Below are 19,294 nucleotides of genomic sequence, written 5' to 3'. Positions count from 1 at the left end.
TGGCTGGAAAAAAGATCCAATCGCTACCTAATGTAGAAGGAGTTTTGCTGGAGGACAAGAAGGTAGAATTTTTTGTTAAAGAAATGTATGTCCTCTGTTATTCACAAGTGCAAATGTATGAAGACAAAACCTTAGTCTTCAGTTTTTAAAAGAGATTTTATTTGTAATTATTTACCTTCTTTAATATGTTTATGAGAAGTAAAAAAGCCTGCAAAGTTGCCAAAAATGTAACAGACCTCGATTTGTTAGATGAGTATAAAGACCCCTCTTCCTTTTATTTATTTTTTATTATTTTTTTTTTTATTTTTTTTATGGCTGCTTTTTGTCTTTTTTTCCTCTCATTACAATTCTGTTAATACCTTTAGTTTTTTATGTCTTCTAATTATGTGCCTTGCTTTATTGTTTATTCAGTCATATTTACATTGCCATGTTTGTTTGCGTATTTGCATAGTCCAAAACATTTGGTATATGGTGTCTCCTTATCATGTTTAATACTATTTTGTTTTTTTATTTTCGTATGTTAATATTATAATGGATAGTTTACATAGCCTTTCAAGTAGCAGTGTTCTGCAGTGTGGCATGCAATACTTTATCTAAAATTCTTTAAAAACAAATTCTCAAATTATTGTATAATTATAATACATGTTATTTGTATTAACTCATATCCATTGAGAGACTTCATGGAACATTTATACTTTAAGAAAATTAATGTGTCACACCGCAGGACTATTTTAAAAGAATTAAAACAATTTTTAAAAGAAATATTGAAACACTTGATAAATGGTGACAAGTCAGAGCACTCATGTAAATTTTACCTAAAATCTTGATATCCAGGCATTCGTCAGCTACCCTTTAATCAGTGGCCTTCTGTGACCAAGACAAAATTTATTGCAGGCAAAATTTAAATCACAAATATTATTAGAGATTTTTTCTTCATATTAGACCTCCTTGGTTCTGGCTTTCGTGCATGGATGTATTTTTAAAATGTCAATTGGCATTATTAGTTGACTGCCGTATGATAGGCATACAGTGTCTTATTCATTGTGAAAGTGTTTTCTTAATGGCATGAATTGTACTGAAGGCCTAGACTTAAAATGCACGGCCGCAGCTGCCTTTAATACTATTGATTTTATATAAACAAATTTTTTAAAAATTCACAAGCTTGCAGAATCACATCGATAGTGACAAGTATCCTATGGTGTTTGACAAACAAAACTTTGAAAGTGGGAAAATCCAGTGAATAGAAAGAAAAATAACGGTGCGCTGTTCCTTTAAGAGAACCCGGAAGTGGATGCGCAGCGCAACTTTGTATACAAGGGTTTATTTTGGTGCGTGTTTGTCTCGTGTTTACCCCGCGCGATGACACCATTCCACTTATCTACACCCCTGCGCGCTTTACTAAAGTCGTATCCACTCCGGGCTGTGTGCAAAACGGTTCAGGCGTTCAGGGTATGGGAGTTTAGACACATTTCTCCATGCACGTCAATCGCAGGGTACATTAGCATGGAGGAGATCCTCAGAAAGACAGTGGTCCCATTGCCCACCTATGAGATGAGAGACAAATCTCCACCACCACCTGAATCCAACAGTTTGGAGTTCATGCAGTTTTACAAGAGTCTAGAAAAAGAGCAGAAGCTAGAGTTTCTGGAAAAACTGTCGCATGATTTCGGAGTAGATCACAGAGGGGTTTCGGATCTGGCTCTGAAGCTGCTGGACACTCAGGTGCGAGACGTGGCCACCATCCTGCAGGTGGAGGAAAGGTTAAGGTACAGTTTGACACCCCGGTACCGACAGCTGCTCACGCACATTAGCAGGGTTCATGGCGGGGTGAAGTTTCTGGTGGACCTCCGGGCAGATCTCATCAACTTTGCCTCCACCATAATTAGTGACAGCTCACACTTGAGGGTAAATATAGACATTATTTCATTGTCCTATTGTCTGTTGATGTCAAATGTAATGGTTTTGGCATTTCTGAAACTGTCAGTAAGTAATGTATTCCTAACATTGGCTTTGACTGTGAGATGCCAAAACGACTTGTGATGTGTCCATTGCCCTTTCCCCCAGTTTAGATCCTGGTCTCTGGTTTCACAGGACTGGTAGACTTTGTGGCCAGAGGACCTTTGTCCCACATTGGTGATCGTCACTGGTTCCATTTGTAAAGCATGGTTTGATGCCAGACATACTGTAAATACATTTTAGTTTAAGTCATATCATTTGTATTTAAGTCATGTCGTCATGGAAACATGTTTAAAATGCACAGGTGATAAAGCCTTCAGTGTCCAGGTTTTACTAGATTGACACAACCCCTTCAATCAAACAAATGATAAATATTTTGAAATCAATCAAGATTTAATATTATTAATTCGATTTTATGTAATTAGATTTGATCACAACGTTTATTTTGTTTTGTTTATCTGATGTTTCTGCAATTAGATTGATTACCCAGTCTTCAAAACTGCACCTCTTTCACGTTAGATGGAGAGCATCAGTGAACAGCAATATTTAGGTCATACCAAGTCTGGACTCTGATTAGGTTATTCCAAAAGACAAATATTGTTTTTATGTCCCCCCAAGCAATTCTCTCATAATGTTTACTCTATGCTTTTGGTCATTGTTTTTTGTTGGAAAACAATCTTGCATCCCAAGAACAAAACTTGAGAGGCTGTCACATTTTTCTCATCAAGGATTTGCCATATTTCTCATTTCTCTGACTGAAAAACTTGCCCAGAATACGATGCTGGCATGCTTTAAATTTGGGATTTCTGCATGTTGGCATTCATTTGATTTGCATTAAGTGCTTTTAGGCCAAGGAGCCCAACTTTAGTCTTACTGGACCAAAACAAATTCTTCCAAAAATTGTTCTAGGTTTTGGTGCAAACTCCAGATGTGACAATGTTGGCCATTTTCAATGTTGGTGCTTCTTAGTGGCTCTTGCTCTAGCAGAGAAGCTGAATCTGTGAAGTGCTGAAGAGACTGTTTATGTCTAGCAAGTCTCTGCCTTTTTAGACAAAGAGCTCTGCAGTTCTGTTGCTGGTCTCTTGGTCGCTTGATAGCTCTTCTTGCCCTGATGTTCTTTTTGGGGGGATAGTGCCTTGCTTTTTTCCATTTTGTAACATATGACTTCACAATACTTCTAAGGAATTTTGCTTGGCTTCTCCAGGTTTTTTTTTTGTGCTGTTTTTGATACGAGACCTCACAAATTGTTGTGTATTTTTGTAAATAATTTAGCGTTTATTTAACAGTTGGATGGATTGAAAATAAACAGGTGTTACATGATAACATTTTTCACTTATATAATTTTCAGATTATTAACATGAAGACACTGGCCATGTTTAGAATGAAGCGTACTGTCTTAAAAAATAGTATGTATGTGGAACAGTATGTAATATGCAGCACAAGACATTTAACATTGTTTTCACGTGACCTTCATGAGCATTTTTCACACTGTGAGTGGCGTCAATTTGTCATCTTGGAAATACTCAAATTATGTCCAATTAAATAATGATTCTGGAAAGAGATGGTCATCCAGGTATTCCATACAGCATAATACGCTGCCAATAAATCACTCACAAACTGACATTATAGAGAATTACTTCTTATAATATCCCATTTAAATGTGCTTTAGTTTGATTTGGTTGCACATCAGACTGAGAAATAGTCAGACAATCCTGAATAGTTTCTCAAACGTAGCATACATTTCTAGCTGAAATGCAGTTAAGCAATTATTATGTCACATGATCATTGTATTTTGTAATTTGCTTTCACCTGTTAGTGATTGTTAGCATAGCTCCCTGTGGTGGCTTCTTATTCTTTGCTACCTCCATGATAATTTGGTATTATAGTACATCCCTAAGGAATGCTGCAGAAAGATTGCCCGGCACACCTGCAGTCCTCTGCACCCTGTCAGCAAAGATTCGTTGTCTTCTACAGTACAGTATATCTTTGAATTCATGACAGTGGGGGGAATTATCAACAGACTCTTGGTCAGGAAATTTTGTGTTGCCCAAAATCTAACTGGCAATCAATTAAGGAGTGCTTGCTCAGTGCGGCTCTGAGCTTAAGGGTTTCACCTTAGTTCCCCTAGAAGACACTATGTGACTATTTTGGGTCACGGTCATAGCACCACCACCTGGCAGCAGGAAGTGTGGCTCTTACAACATACTTTAAAATAGTCCTCTAATATTTACCCAAATTGCTTCAAAATTGTTTAGAATAATGTAAAATGCCAAATGCATGTGGCCATCTTGCATTGTTTTCCAAAAGCCACCGAGTGGAAATGGACCCATGGTGCATGAGCCCATCATCACTGCTTGCAGCTATATATGAGATTATTATTATTACAGCTGCCACAATTAACCAGTTGCAAAAAAGTATAAATTACAGAATTCCATTTAAAGGGATAGTTCACTCTAAAATTATCATCATTTACTCACCCTCATGCTGTCCTAGATGAGTATGACTTTATTTCTTCAGCAGAACACGAACAGATATTTAGAAAAATATCTCAGCTCTGTAGTTCCATACAATGTAAGTGAATGGTGATCAGACCTTTGTAGTTTCATAATTCAAATAAAGTTAACATAAAAGTAATCCATATCACTCCAGTGTTTTAATCCATATGTTGGTTTGCGTCAATCTATTTACATAGTGTCTTTTTACAGTTGAACATTGTAATAAATCACAGACATGTTCGTTGCATAAAAATATATGCCATGTAATAATATAATACATATGGTTAGGGGTTTGTTCCAATTCCAAACCCCAAGTGTGATCTTTTACTAAACCGAAAATAAACCACACTTTTGACATAGACTGGAGCATGAAAAGTCAAACCAAACACTGAATTACCAACTACACAGTCCAATGAAGCTCACCTCCCACCAGCCAGAGTGCTGAAGCACAGTGTATTAAAGTGATAGTAATCAGCAAAGACAGAGAACAGCAAAGACGCTGAGCAGAGCAGTAAAATGAAATTACACATCCTGAGTCCTTCCGAGTATAATTATCAGGGTCCGAAAGAAACGTCAGTTCAAATCTTTGGCCAGGTTATCTCAAAATATATATATATTTGATAAGCGTACAACGTCTGTCTGGTCTGAAACAGGTGCCCTACAGATTGCTTCAAAGTCTGTATTGAACAGTAAGCCGACCCCATAAAGTGGTTTCTAGAGCAATTTAGCATGAGTGCACTTGTTGGTAGGTCACATTTTCATTTCCTCAGTCCATTAGTTGTAATATTGACATTAGAGGTTTACATTGAAGAAATGTTCCAGGTTCAAGACAATTAAAGCAATTATTTTGATTATATTCTCAAACACAAACTCAAAAAAAAGTTTTATTCAAATGAAGTCTATGGGTTAATATATTCTGGAGTATTTAAAGGCAAAAAATAGTGAAGCTTGTATTTTAAAGCCTATAAAGCCATTCTACATTTAAGATCGCAAGAGTACTTTTCTCAAATGCTCATAGTGTAATGACAGGCTTTCAATTTAAGGATAGAAATATTACAGGTTTGAACTACTTAAATGTTACATTTATTCCATTTGTGACATTAAAGTTGTTCACCTGCTTTTTGCCTTATATTTTTGTTCTCGTCTGTAAAACTTTAGAATGCCAAAAGTCCAATTTCAGGTACTTTTCAGGTACATTATCACATCCTTGACATTTTTGCTACTTCTGCCAATTAAGTTTTGAACTCTCTTGCCACAGAGCAAATGTTCTGCCCTTTTAAGTTTCAGCATGGCAAAGGTTTTTCTGGACACTTTAGTAGGATTAATCATCTGCGATCTCTTTATTTCCCTTAATGCTTAGTTCGCTACGAGTTAGATATATTCTCCTCAAAGTGCTGCACTTTTGGAAGTTATGGCCTGGGGTGCGATGCCACATATCAAAGTTGGTTTCCACTTATGTGTGATTGGCCCCAGAGTAAATTCAGCCATGTAAGCGAATACAAAACTCTGTTGGGCAAAGAATTATAAATGCTTTCGACTGCACTGAATTTTAAAGTAGAACATCGAATAAATGCTTAGAAGTCATTTCCCAGTCCAGAGAGGATTTGATGAGTTTAAAGTTAAGTGGAACGGTGACTGCTGGGGCGGCTATGGGCTGTGGATTTCACACTGGGTAAAGCTGAGATCGACAGAAAGGCAAAATGCTGTAGACTACATCTCCACCTCAGTCCCTATATGGCCACACTACAATTTCAACTTTGTTTAGTTGTTGTTGCCGCAATTGAGCTCTGGGAACTTAAGTCTTGTATAGGCAGGCCCTTGACTAAACAGCACATTTTTAGTCCACACTGCAACTTTTTTCTGGCCAAGAACTGTCAACTTAGACTGGGTGAGACAATCTGACCAACATGTAAAGTGACCAACTGCTCGCTTTTTCACGTGCCATCTAGGGGGGCTTTATCTGACAAATCATACAGTGCATCAGCAATAGACTGTCATAGAAAAATATTATTATAATGGTTAGGGCTGTCACAATTATGAAACACATAATTGCAATTTATGATGATGAATTTTGTCTTTTAGGGCTTTCACGATTAACTGCCATATTAATTGTCATATTTCATAAGGTGCATGTGAGCTTCATACATCTTAAAAAAGTAATTTTTACATATTTAACTTCAAATGTTCAATAACTTCAAAACAAAAATTTAATTGAGATATATGATTTACTATTTTAAGGCTTTAAAATCTTATAAATTTCATGAAAACATTTTTAAATATCAAAATATTTTTAGATTCTTAAAATGTTTCTCTTTTTGGTCAATTTTACATTTACATATTTGGTTTTGGAATCCATATATTTAATATTATATTTTTTATAATATATACAGTATATAAAAATCTAATATTATTTCTATTATGTTATTATAATGCAATATTAAAATATTTCTGACCTAATTCCTTCACACGTTATTTTATTGCTTTTTGATTAATCCCACAAGCCCTTATTTCTCATGAAGCAAAACCTTTGAGATTTTGTTTATTTTAATTATTTTTTGATGTAATAATTCCACAGAAATAGAGGAAGCGTGCATCTACTCCTCTGTGTCACTGCGTGTCAAGTTTACTGAGTTGTACATAGATTACGTGTGCTCTTGCATTGCTCTGGCAGTAACAAACCCCGGACCACAATGATGCAAAATAGTATTTTAGGCACCACGAAACTGGATTTGGTGTAGTCATATTGACAGTTGAGGATCGTGTGCTTTTTTATTTGCTGAAAACACGACTGAAAAATATGTTTGTATAATGTAATTGTTCGGCAAGACTCTTCTGAAATTGCTGCTCCACCATAACAGTTGTTGATTGAAAAAAGAATATTCACTGTAGAGCCTCTATCGGCAACGCTGAGAATACAGTTCTTACTTGTGTTAGGTTATGAATTGCGCTCTGACACATTTCACAATGTAACAACATGTGAAATCAAGTTTGTGTACCAAGATGCATCTGCGTTCACGCACTCACGTATGTTTGGGCCTTAACACTGTGTGTATGAACCCAATATGACCAGGAACATTTTCCATCAAACTATAGCTACATTAAAGGGAAATTTGAATGCTTTGCATTCACAATCAATGTTTATATTTGTTTTTTTATGCTTTCACTGGAATTTGGTGCAGATCAGAGCTCTTAAAAAGCTTTTTGACAGGAGCTGCTCTAGTTGAAATATGCAGTGCGGCACAGTGACGCGCAGAGTTCAGCTGAATGACACACAAACGTGCCGTTGATTATTAGCTTAAAATTCCCTTATTTGGGCATTAAAATGTGATTGGAATTTGAAGTGCACAATAATCGCGGTTATCTCAAATAACTGCGATCAGACGATTAGTTAATTATCTCGACAGGCCTAATAATGGTCCAGTAGTCCTCACAAACAATTGTACAAAAATACTGAAAAGGAGGGATATTTGACCCTAACTCATCCCAGACTATTTCACAGACATAACTCAGAAAAAAAAAGCAATTCTGGTTTGGTTGGGTATCTAGATAACTTGCTGCTTAGTGCCTCAAACAAAACCCTAAAAATCCTAAATAAATATTATGCTACTAAACTTGAAAACTTTAAACCCATTACTTTTGTTTACCAACTTTATTTTCCCTGGTGGATTCAAAAAATAATATTTTGTGTGCAATATACATCCTGAAGCACACTGTCTGAGGTTGAGACTACTTCTACCTTTACCTTAACACCGCTTGGTTATTTTCTAAATAAAAATGCATCACTTAGCAGCCAGTGTCCAAATGTTTCTGTATACTGATCTAAGAGAGTGGGCTTTATTGGAGAAAGCCTGCCGAGAAATGCTAATACAAGATCTTTTGCTTGCCGGCACTGCTGATGCACTACAGTAAGGTCAGACTTTGCGTGTATCATCTAGAGAGAAAGCAGTTGTGGAGGTTTGATTGACAGGCACACAATTATTTTAAGCATGTGCATCTCTAGGACAGGCTAGCGTGGACACATGTTGAATTTTTAAAAAGCAGCTTTGTGTGAGTGAGGGAGTACGCCAGCGACTATATCCAGTTATTTGTATGCACGTTGTGTTGCTCATCACCATTATGAAAGAAATCTGACCCTCCAGGGAGACCGGGAGACTTCTCTAAATGTGTTGTATGCTTTATAGAAGAAATGGCAGAAGCTGTAGGCCTATAGAAGAAATGACAGGAGTTGGTGCAGGGTACGTGAAAGTGCCTGTGAAATATTAATTCCCTCGATGGAAATCACGCACACTCTGTATTTAGACACCATTATGAGCACAGCTGTACTGAAACTGTTTAGTGGAAAGTTTGTTTATTGCACAAATTATATTAAAGGGGCCATGATGTGCACTTTTGTGGCATTTAATTTTTTCCCAGAAGTCTGATTATAATGTTTGTGAAAGTTTCTTGCATCAAAAACAGTAATTTTGTTTTTCATTTTCCAAGCCTGTCTCTGACTCTTAGAATAAAACAGCCTGTTTTGCTAAATTGCTATTGTACCTCTAAGACTTCTATATGTAAATTACATTTGCTATGATTGCTAACCTGTTTGCAATGCTGTCAAAACTGTGTTGATTTCTTAATGACCCACGTTTGCAGCTTAGGCCTAGTTTCCATAAATGGTCTTGTTGGCTAGGTAGGGGGATTTGCGTTGTAAAGGTTGGAGTACACCGGTCGTGTTTGGGTGAGTTTTCGTGCATAACTTTGTGTGTGCATCAGGTTCTGGTTTGAATTAAATTATTAGAATTTACTAGTTCTCATGATCTCATCGTTCACTCACCCTCATGCCATCCCTGATGTTTATGAATTTCTTTCTTCAGCAGAACTCAAATTAAGGTTTTTAGATGAATATCTCAGCTGTGTATGTCTATACAATGCAAGTGAATGGTGATCAGACATTTGTAGCTCAAAATCACAAAAAGGAAACAGACATAATCCATAAGATTCCACAAGATAAATACATATCTTCAGAACCAATATAATGGGTGTGGGTGAGAAACAGATCCAAAATGTTAGTCCTTTTTTCCCTCAAAATCTGCAAGTCTGAAAGTCGCATAGTTTCACGTCTGAAAGTGAAAGTTAAAGTGGAAATTTAGAGTAAAATAGGAATTAAATATTGTTCTGTTTCTCACCCACACCTACTATATTGCTTCTGAAGATATGGATTTAACCACTGGAGTCATATGGATTACTTTTATGTTTCCTTTGTGATGTTTGGAGCTACAAAGATCTGATCACCATTTACTTACATTGTATGGACCAACAGAGCTGAGATATTCTTCTTAAAATCATTTGTTTGTGTTCTGATGAAAAAAGAAAGTCACACACATCTAGGATGGCATTAGGGTGAGTAAATGATAAGAGACTATTATTTGGGGGAATTTTTGAGTAAACTATCCTTTTATATTACGAATTTTGGGTGTGTTAAATGCACGCTATATTCTTCATGTCATCTACACATCCGAAACAAGATTATTGCTATTTTATACATCAGTAAATTAAGACTCAACGGATTACTTAATTGGATTGTTGCCATGGTCAACTTCATGTTGCCCTTTTAGAAATGACAAATAAAGCTTTTATAAAAATTGTAAATAAATTATACATTGAAGTGAGCAACAGACTTGTGTGCAATGCTCAGTCAGTGCAAAAACATACTTCAAATAGAAAATGCTAATATTTCTTTGATGCAACATGAATTGCTGGACTGCTAGAACTGACACGTTTCACAATTATTCAATTGAAACAGCTGTAACTGTAAACTTAATAGTTTACTAGATCAGTTGTAGAGCTATAGTACTTTGTTCTATAAGTTATAGATATAGTTTGGTCATGAAACTGCATATTCATAGCTCAATCACAGTTTATAAATTGTTCAATCCCATGCTTCTGTGTCTGTTTGTGTAAATGTGTTAGGATCTGAGCAGCACTCTGAAGAGTCTACTGTCAGAATGGTTCTCAGTTGGATTGCTCCAGCTGGAAAGGATCACTTGGCAGTCCCCATGTGAGATCCTTCAGAAGATCAGCCAGTAAGAGATCTCTAATGCGTATACATACTTCATTGTCCCAGTAGAGCAGTTTTTCACCATCTGATACTACAGGTATGAGGCGGTGCACCCTGTGCGGAACTGGACAGACATCAAACGCAGAGTCGGGCCATACAGGAGATGCTACGCTTTCATCCATGCCTCCATGCCTGGAGAACCACTGGTGGTGCTGCATGTCGCACTCACTGAGGACATAGCAAACAATATCCAGGTAAATGTTGAGTTAAACCAAATTTGTATATTGTAAGGACAGATAGTGACCACAAAGTATGGATTAAAGGATTAAGCCACAAGAGGCTGTGAGTTACAGTGATTTTGCCACATAAGAGGTGTGTTTTTAGACATGATGTGAAGCGGAGAACCAACTTAAAGGGATAGTTCACCCTAAAATATATCTGCATGAGTTTCTTTCTTCTGTTGAATGGAAAAGAAGATGTTAGGCCGAATGCTAAAAGATGGGCAGAGAGAGAGCCTGTTGATATCAGAGGTGAAATTCAGGTCCAAAAATCATTAACATCAAGCCTAAAGTGCACAGATACGGCACTATACACATTAACTGCACTCAGACAAGATCAGGAGAGAGCGAGGCCATAGAGTCAAGAAGTAATACATGCAATATGAATGCATTATTGTGTCCATGAATGGAAGGAAGTGTCCTTGTGCAATGTCACAGTAGTTGCTAGGAGTAAGAACTTGGCAAGCATGTGAGGAGAAGACTGTATTAACGGTTGCAGACTGGTGGAATCCCCAAAAGGCACTTCTTCGAACACCATGGTGAAGTAAGACAGGGAATAATTGTGCCAAGAATGTGCAGAATTGTTCATTATAGACTCCTATTCGGCTACAGTGCCCCTGTCTTCAGGGAATCCAGGGTGAGTCTATTAATTTACTGTGTGTCTCTTATTTTCTTAGAGCATTGTGAGAGAGTTTGGCACTCTAGATGCCAATGAAGATGTGAACAAGATCAATGCGGCCATCTTCTATTCCATTTCTTCCACTCAGGCGGGGCTGCAGGGGGTGGAGCTTGGCAATTACCTCATCAAGAGGGTGGTCCGAGAGCTACAGGTACTAAATAATATATCGTCTCTGAGACATTTGTACTGTACTCTGTACTAGTTTTGTTGAAATCTAGCCTGTAAATTCCAAGGATTCCTGACTGAGAAATGGAAATTTGCAAATGCAGCCTCTATAAAATATATATTTTTAAATAGTTTACTACTATTGCTATTTAGACACACTTTTCCTTGACAAATAAAGACATTGTTTAGGCCACTTATTCTGTTTCATGCTAATTACCATGTCTGCCAATTATCCTATTCCTATGGATGTTGACATCATGTTGTAGTCCCAGTCCATCACCAGGAGACTTCTCCAATGATAAATAAGCATGGTGTACTGAGTTTGGAGTTACAAAGTACCTGGTTAACAAAAGCTCTTGCTGGAGGGTTGCAGCTCTCTGATTGCTGATTTATCCAGATGAGAGATTGAAGGCTTTATTGAGTGGAAGTGGGTATGAGCTGGAAATGGATGGCTGATGGATATTATTTTATGCAAATTGTGCATGTTGATGCTCTGCATTTGGGTTTGTGCAACGTATTAGCTTTTGGGTGGGTGGGTGTATGTGTAAATGTAGTTCTATGGCTCTCGTTTATTTTTTAATTCAATCTGTTATCCCTCTCAGACCACAAATATCCTTATGGCCTGTATAAATGGGAACCATATTTTCTCTCTGGGAGCCATAGTGTCACCCTAAATACCATATTTACTACAAAATGCTAAATTTACCATATTACCTACTATTTCAAATTATTTTTTTACTTAATTTTTTTTTTTTAAGAAAATGTAGTTGTGCTTGTTTCTAGAGTGTCATTGGTGTTTGCTGTTGTAATGTGTTTGTTATGGTGTTCTGCCTTTTTTTTCGGTACGGTGGTAGAGTATGTGGTTGCTAGGGTGTTGTGGGTGGTTGTTAGATGGTTGTTTGCTGGCCCAAGTCAAAAGAGCCCACTCTATGTCTGTATGATATTCTGATCCATAGATATGACTTGAGTCAGTTCTTCAAAATAAATCAATGGGAGTTCTGGCCTGTTTTAGTGTCCATCTGGTGAGAACCATAAGTCTGATCACTTAGAAAAGGACGAGCACACCTCTACTCAACAAGCGACACGATTTGATGTCCATAGCAAAAAGTTACTACAAAGGGGTTTGTTCAAATTCCTAACATCAAGTATGAGCTACAGTAATAGTAATGATAGCCTTATCAAACACTTATAAATATTAACAATAACTGTAATAACTATGTTTACAAGTTACCAGCGTTTATAGTATCTTCCATCCAAAATCTGATTATTTCTAATGACTCATACATTTTAAAGCTCCATTGGGCCATATTAATATCTCAGGATGTTTTTGTCTCATTGGAGACCATTTTTTACACTTGATTCACTACACTAGAAACATTTACACAGTGGAAAGTTTAGTTGAGCTCTACTAATTCCAAGGATTCATATCTGAGATACAAACGAAAACCTGCATCTGTATTGTAAATAAAATGAGAAATCACTTATGACTGGATTGATCTATCCTGATCTACATAGAGAAAAATAACAGTAAACATGGATATTTTTCTTTAGTAAAGTTGGTCTATGTAGTTTTAAGAAGGTCTTAAGTACCTTTGAGAGCTGGAGATCATCCTAGCTCAGAAAGAAAAGTGAAGGTGACTTGCCATGCCACAGGGGGATGATCGGTTTGATGGATGGATGGATGATAGAGAAGAAAAAATAGGTGGAGAAGGGTCACTGTGTGATTTAGGAGAAGAGGAGGAGTGTTTGGATTTCTGTCAGCAAAATACTCATGGGAATCTTTTGCACTCACTTTCTATCTTCCAGTCACTCTGTGGTTCTCACTCTCTGTAGCTTTAAACCTGCTGACAAATGTTTTACAGTAAATTGACTTAATGAATGAAAAGTGACCCTTCGACATGCGGATCTTCCTCCACTCCTGCCTGTCTGAAAGAGTGATGTATGGCAAATATAATGAATGTGTGTGAGAGAGAGACAGAGGGAGGTGTGATGGACTTTGAATGTAGAAGACTTAAAATCTCTTGTCCTCCGGGGCCAGCCTGACACATTTGTTTTGTTCAGTGCTTTCTCCTTGTTGAATGTGGACTGAAGAGGGAGAAAATGAGCGTGTCCATGTCCTTGTGGGGGAAGATTAAGAGACACAGTGGAGTTGTTGAACATTGGTTTTAAGAGGAATAAAGAGGAAAGAAAAGAAGGGGATAGAGAAAGTGTGTGTCTATACATGTGGTATAGATTAGGGATGGGCACGAGTGCTCGAGGACTCAGGTACTTGGTCGTGGCAGCAATGACTGATCATGAAAACGATGATCGATAGTGATCACGCATGATGTGACTTTTCACTTAATTCAAAATTCAGTGACAACTACCTGACCGTAAATTGATTATCAGAGACTTCTCATGGCAACCAAACTGATATACGACGCTGCAATGCTATCGTTACAATAATCAAAACAAAGAGCGCGTAATTAACCGTGCTTTGAACACCTGTCTCTGCAAAACATTTGCTAAACAAATGTTATTATCATGTAAGAACTTTGACTCGTTAATGGATATTATTTAATAAAACCGAATGATTGTCACTGAATAAACCTCCCTGCCCTGCATGACGTAACGCACACCTGCATCTCGACGAAATAAATGAAGATTTCTGCTCGAGTTATCAAGTTAGATATCCGATGTAAAGTGTCATTCCATTGCACTTTCCTCAGTTGAAAGGTGGAAATTCACTCTCCGAGTTGAATGGAAGGCTTCAGGAATCACAGCAACAACAATACAGAGCTTCGTGGCTTTTGAACATTTGGACACACACACTTACACATACACAGCAGGCGCATGTGGCACAGCTAGACAGAGTGCAGTTAAATGGAACACAATGCAGCATCTTCAAAACTGAACTTCAGCTTAACACGCATATTAAAACGCAATGGTTACGGCATCTCCTGTTATTTGAAAATAGACGGTTCAGACAGTCAATAAAAATACTTGTGCGCACTTACTAAGATTACTACAGTAACCTAAAGGAAGAACAGTCAGACGCGTGTTCTGCCTGAAATTCTTTCAGAGTTGGGCAGCAAATCTTCACATAATGACAAAATATGATGCATTATATTTTGATTATGCAAACGTTTTTACATTTTGTAACATACTATTTTATAACAGCCTTTAATAATGTATAGATGATACACTGGAACAACAAGACGCAATGCAGCAGCCATAGACGTTTGTCAGAAATTTTATTATATATACAGTTATGAACATGTAATTGCCCCTTGAGTACTCGACAAGTACTAATTCAAAGTACTCGAGTAGACAAAATGACCAAAATGCCCATCCCTAGTATATATATTCACATACACCGCCACAACCCAGGCCTGCAACTTCAACTGCAGCATTTCCTACAGGGGCTGTTCTGATTTGCATTTGTGTTCTGTTTCTTCCAATAATTTTAAACATTTGTAGACTAATATTTTTGTTGATTAAATTGTAGCGCAGACAAATTTGACACAAATTAGAAACAACCGAGAGAATACATGTGAGTAAAGATGACTACATTCACTTGAGTTTTGACAACCAAAATACATTTATAATAATAATTACAAAATTAAAGGCAAAAATATGTGCTCCCAAATAAACCCCTAAATATACAGAGAACAGGTGCCTCACCCCCTTTGTTTTGGTTCATTGACCCATAATATAGGGTTCCAACAGTCATAAAAGACCTGGAAATATTAGGGGATTTTAAAAAGGTAATTTTCAGACAAAATTATAAAAAAAAAATCTTAAAAGACATTTCTGTAATAAATGTAATTATTTATCTTGTTATTCTCTGCATGTTTGCTCAGAAAGCTTAGATGTTTTTTTATCTTACTGGAGACATTTATTTGCTAATAAGTGCAATTTATTAATTCCTAGGATTGGTGCCTGACATTCGAATGCAAATCTGTCCAAGCAATCTCTATAGAATAATAAAACAATCCCAGTAATAATTTTTTCGAAGTAATCAAACGTGACCGTTTTTTTGTTTTTAATTTTCACTATTTAATATATTAGTTTTCATGATTTTATTTTTTATATATTATTAGCAAACGCATTATATTATCTTAATATTGTATATCTTTTATAACGTTCCCTGAAGGATACAATCCCATATTAACCGGGACATATTTTGGACGGAATTAAGACATCCTGTATGGGATGCCTGTTGTCCAGAAATTAAGTGATGAAACACTTAAAGAGGATCCCATGACCATTTAACAGGGCATTGCAAGCATTTAAATTAACACATAGTTTCTATTTTCCCTTTGCCATGTCCCATGTGAAACGGCTCTCACATAAGCTTTTAATATCGACCCATATCTGTCACATTGAATCATTCTTAACTGTTGAAGTTTGATTTAACACAACATTCGGCCATTGTTACCCTCACACCTGTGAAGACATAACGATCGGTCATAGAAAGTGAATATTGGCTGAAACCAATCAGTGGCCGAACTATTCAATCATTCCTAGTGTAAGTATTATTATAGATATGCACAATAGAGGGTTAACTGTCTATTATTACTTTTCTGTGCAGAGTGAGTTTCCCCATATGGCCCAGTTCTCCAGTCTGTCTCCTATCCCCGGGTTCTCCTTATGGCTTCAGGGAGTTCTGGCCCAGCACAAGAAGGAGGGCCGTGCCAAAGAGCTCCTCTCTGAGCAGGAGTGGAGGGATGTGGAGGAAGTGACGGGAGCTGCCCCTGGGGCTCCAGCTATAGAGGCCCTCCGCAGACTCATCAGCACCAGCGAGTGGATTCGCTCTGATCGCCTGGTGCGTGCTCTCGAGCCCGTCCTTATGCGGCTCTGTTCCTGGTACCTGTACGGAGAAAAGCGACGGGGCTACGCCTTAAACCCTGTAGCCAACTTCCACCTTCAGAATGGTGCCACCATGTGGAGACTGAACTGGCAAGCAGACACCAGCCTGAGAGGGATTGCCAACTCCTGTGGCATTATGGTTAATTACAGATACTTCCTGCAAGAGACGAGTGCTAATAGCACTGCCTACCTGCAGAACAAAGTCATCAAAGCTTCGGAGCAGGTGATGGGCCTGGTGTCGCAGTTTCAAAAGAACAGCAAACTCTGAGAACTCTAGCCCTGAAATCCACAAATATTTTTGAAAGCACTGAACTAAGAGGACAAAGGGAATCTGGGTGAAAGTGGGCTAATACACATGCTTCGAATCAGCCTTATACAGATGCCTTGGCCTTCATGACCGAGACCAGTGTATCAATACACTGTCACGGCTTCATTTAGAATATAAATGGACCGTTCTATTCTGCCATTCTGAAAGACAATACTCACAAAGTTCAATATTGATCTGGTTAATTTTAATTATGCAGCATGCCGCTTTTTGCATAAAATCACCAGAGATTTTGTGGTCAAATGTAATCTGGGCATATTTTTTGTGAGATTCAACCCCATAGAGTATCAGCAGCACTTCAGCATGCCTCGGTTTGATTAGCTGGTTGCTAGTTTTGTTGTGGATTTACATTACACTGTGAAAGACTGAAGGTAATTAAGCGAGAAGAATCTATCAGACACTGTCATGTCTTTGCCTTCTCAGCATATGTACTGAATATTAGAGTGCATGTCTGAGTGAGTGAGTGGAAGCTTCTGTAATAAATAATGTTTTGATTCCTTTATTAGTGTGATCTGATTCGCTGTGAAACGGTTGTGTCTGCGCAAATGAGTCTCAGTGTGCACAAATGTTCAGGATGTGCCAGCCAAAGATAATTATTTATATTTATTGGGGTGACTTTTGGAATTAAAATTCTGATTACCTTCCCAAAATTATTCTTTCTTTTTGTTTCAACTGTAAACATCTCCAGGGAACCTACAGCAAAGTCTTTTTAGCAAGTCAGTTCACTCGGCGGCCGTCTTTGAAACGCTCATGCCAGTGCAGCTCCTATCTACTTGAATAGGGAAAGAAAAAAATCTCCAAAACCATTGGTCAAGATTACAATCAAAGAATATATTTTAAATCAGCAGTAAATTCTTACTACACTGGTATCATAAATTGTGCTTCTTTACCTCAGATTATGCAAAAAAATGCACATTTCTAATAGCTAATGCGCATGCTTGTTCTCGAGTTGATTGACAGGCGATGCCTGTATCTAAAAGGTGATTGGCACTTTTGTCTGAAGGACTTCCTTTCTACATCCATTGGCCATTGGTGACAGTTGGACGTTCAAATTTCTACCGTTCATTTTAATAGAAGTGACCCATCTCTGCTAAATAGTCTGCCTACAGTCAGGAAAAAAATAGAAATTTCAGTCATTGATTTTTAGTAAAATATGTTAACATTTCTATAGTCAATATAATTAGTTGTAGACATGCTATGCTTTAAAAATATTTGACTGGGTAGATTTTGCTCTTGTGTTGTGCAAAACTTGCATGCAAGCTGATGTCTGATTTGTGAGCAAATTGAGTTGGTTCTTTTTAATGTTGAAATGTATATAAATTATAGTCTAAATGATTCATTAGCGAATTGATCCAAAATGCGCTAAATTTTTAATTCGATATTATATTATATTTGTGTATGTGTGTGTGTGTGTGTGTGTGTGTGTGTGTGTGTGTGTGTATATATATATATATATATATATATACATGCTCACACAGTTTAAGTCAGAAGTTTACATACACTTTAGCCAAATACATTTAAACTCAATTCCTGACATTAATCGTAGAAAACATTCCCTGTCTGAGGTCAGTTAGGATCAATACTTTATTTTAAGAATGTGAAAATGTCCGAATAATAGTAGAGAGAATGATTAATTTCAGCTTTTATTTTTTTCATCACATTCCCAGTCGGTCAGAAGTTTACATATACTTTGTTAGTATTTAGTATTGCCTTTAAATTTTTGAACATGGGTCAATCAGTTTGGGAGCCTTCCACAAGCTTCTCACAGTAAGTTACTGGAATTATGGCCCATTCCTTCAGACAGTTCTGAGTCGGGTTTGTAGGTACATTTTTTTAGTTCTACCCACAAGTTTTCTATTGATTGATGTCAGGGCTTTGTGATGGCCACTCCAGTATCGTGACTTGGTTGTCCTTAAGCTTTTTTGCAACAACTTTGGAGGTATGCTTGGGGTCATTGTCCATTTGGAAGATCCATTTGTGACTGAGCTTTAACTTCCTGGCTGATGTCTTGAGATATTGCTTCAATATATCCACATCATTTTCCTTCCTCATGATGCCATCTGTTTTGTGAAGTGCACCAGTCCCTCCTGCAGCAAAGCACCCCCATGTCAAAGCACCCCCATGTTTCACAGTTGGGATGGTGTTCCTCAGCTTGCAAGCCTCAACCTTTTTCCTCCAAACATAACGATGGCCATTATGGCCAAACAGTTTAAAAAAATTGTTTTCATCAGACCAGAGGACATTTCTCCAAAAAGTAAAATCTTTGTCCCCATGTGCATTTGCAAACTGTAGTCTGACTTTTTTATGGCTGTTTTGGAGCAGTGGCTTCCTCCTTGCTGAGCAGCCTTTCAGGTTATATCGATATAGGTCTCGTTTTACTGTGGATATAGATACTTGTCTACTTGTTTCCTCCAGCATCTTCACAAGATCCTTTGCTGTTGTTCTGGGAATGATTTGCACTTTTCGTTCCAAACTACTTTCATCTGTAAGAGTATGAGTCTGTAT

The 19,294-nt window shown here is 37.4% G+C and overlaps 1 protein-coding gene across 1 annotated transcript; it reads left to right on the top strand.

The window, feature by feature from the left end:
- Positions 1-1,298: 1,298 nt before the first annotated feature.
- Positions 1,299-18,265, top strand: LOC127623097 (malonyl-CoA decarboxylase, mitochondrial-like). Its single transcript, XM_052097348.1, has 5 exons — positions 1,299-1,905; positions 10,404-10,516; positions 10,589-10,745; positions 11,447-11,599; positions 16,187-18,265. Exons 1-5 carry the CDS (start codon positions 1,360-1,362, stop codon positions 16,730-16,732), a joined length of 1,515 nt encoding a protein of 504 aa, XP_051953308.1. The 5' UTR covers positions 1,299-1,359; the 3' UTR covers positions 16,733-18,265.
- Positions 18,266-19,294: the final 1,029 nt, after the last annotated feature.

This window comes from Xyrauchen texanus, chromosome 29 (genome assembly GCF_025860055.1).
Source record: "Xyrauchen texanus isolate HMW12.3.18 chromosome 29, RBS_HiC_50CHRs, whole genome shotgun sequence".
In the NCBI taxonomy this organism is placed as follows: Eukaryota; Metazoa; Chordata; class Actinopteri; order Cypriniformes; family Catostomidae; genus Xyrauchen; species Xyrauchen texanus.
Note: the sequence above shows the minus strand (reverse complement) of the source record. Positions and strands in the feature narration are given on the sequence as shown.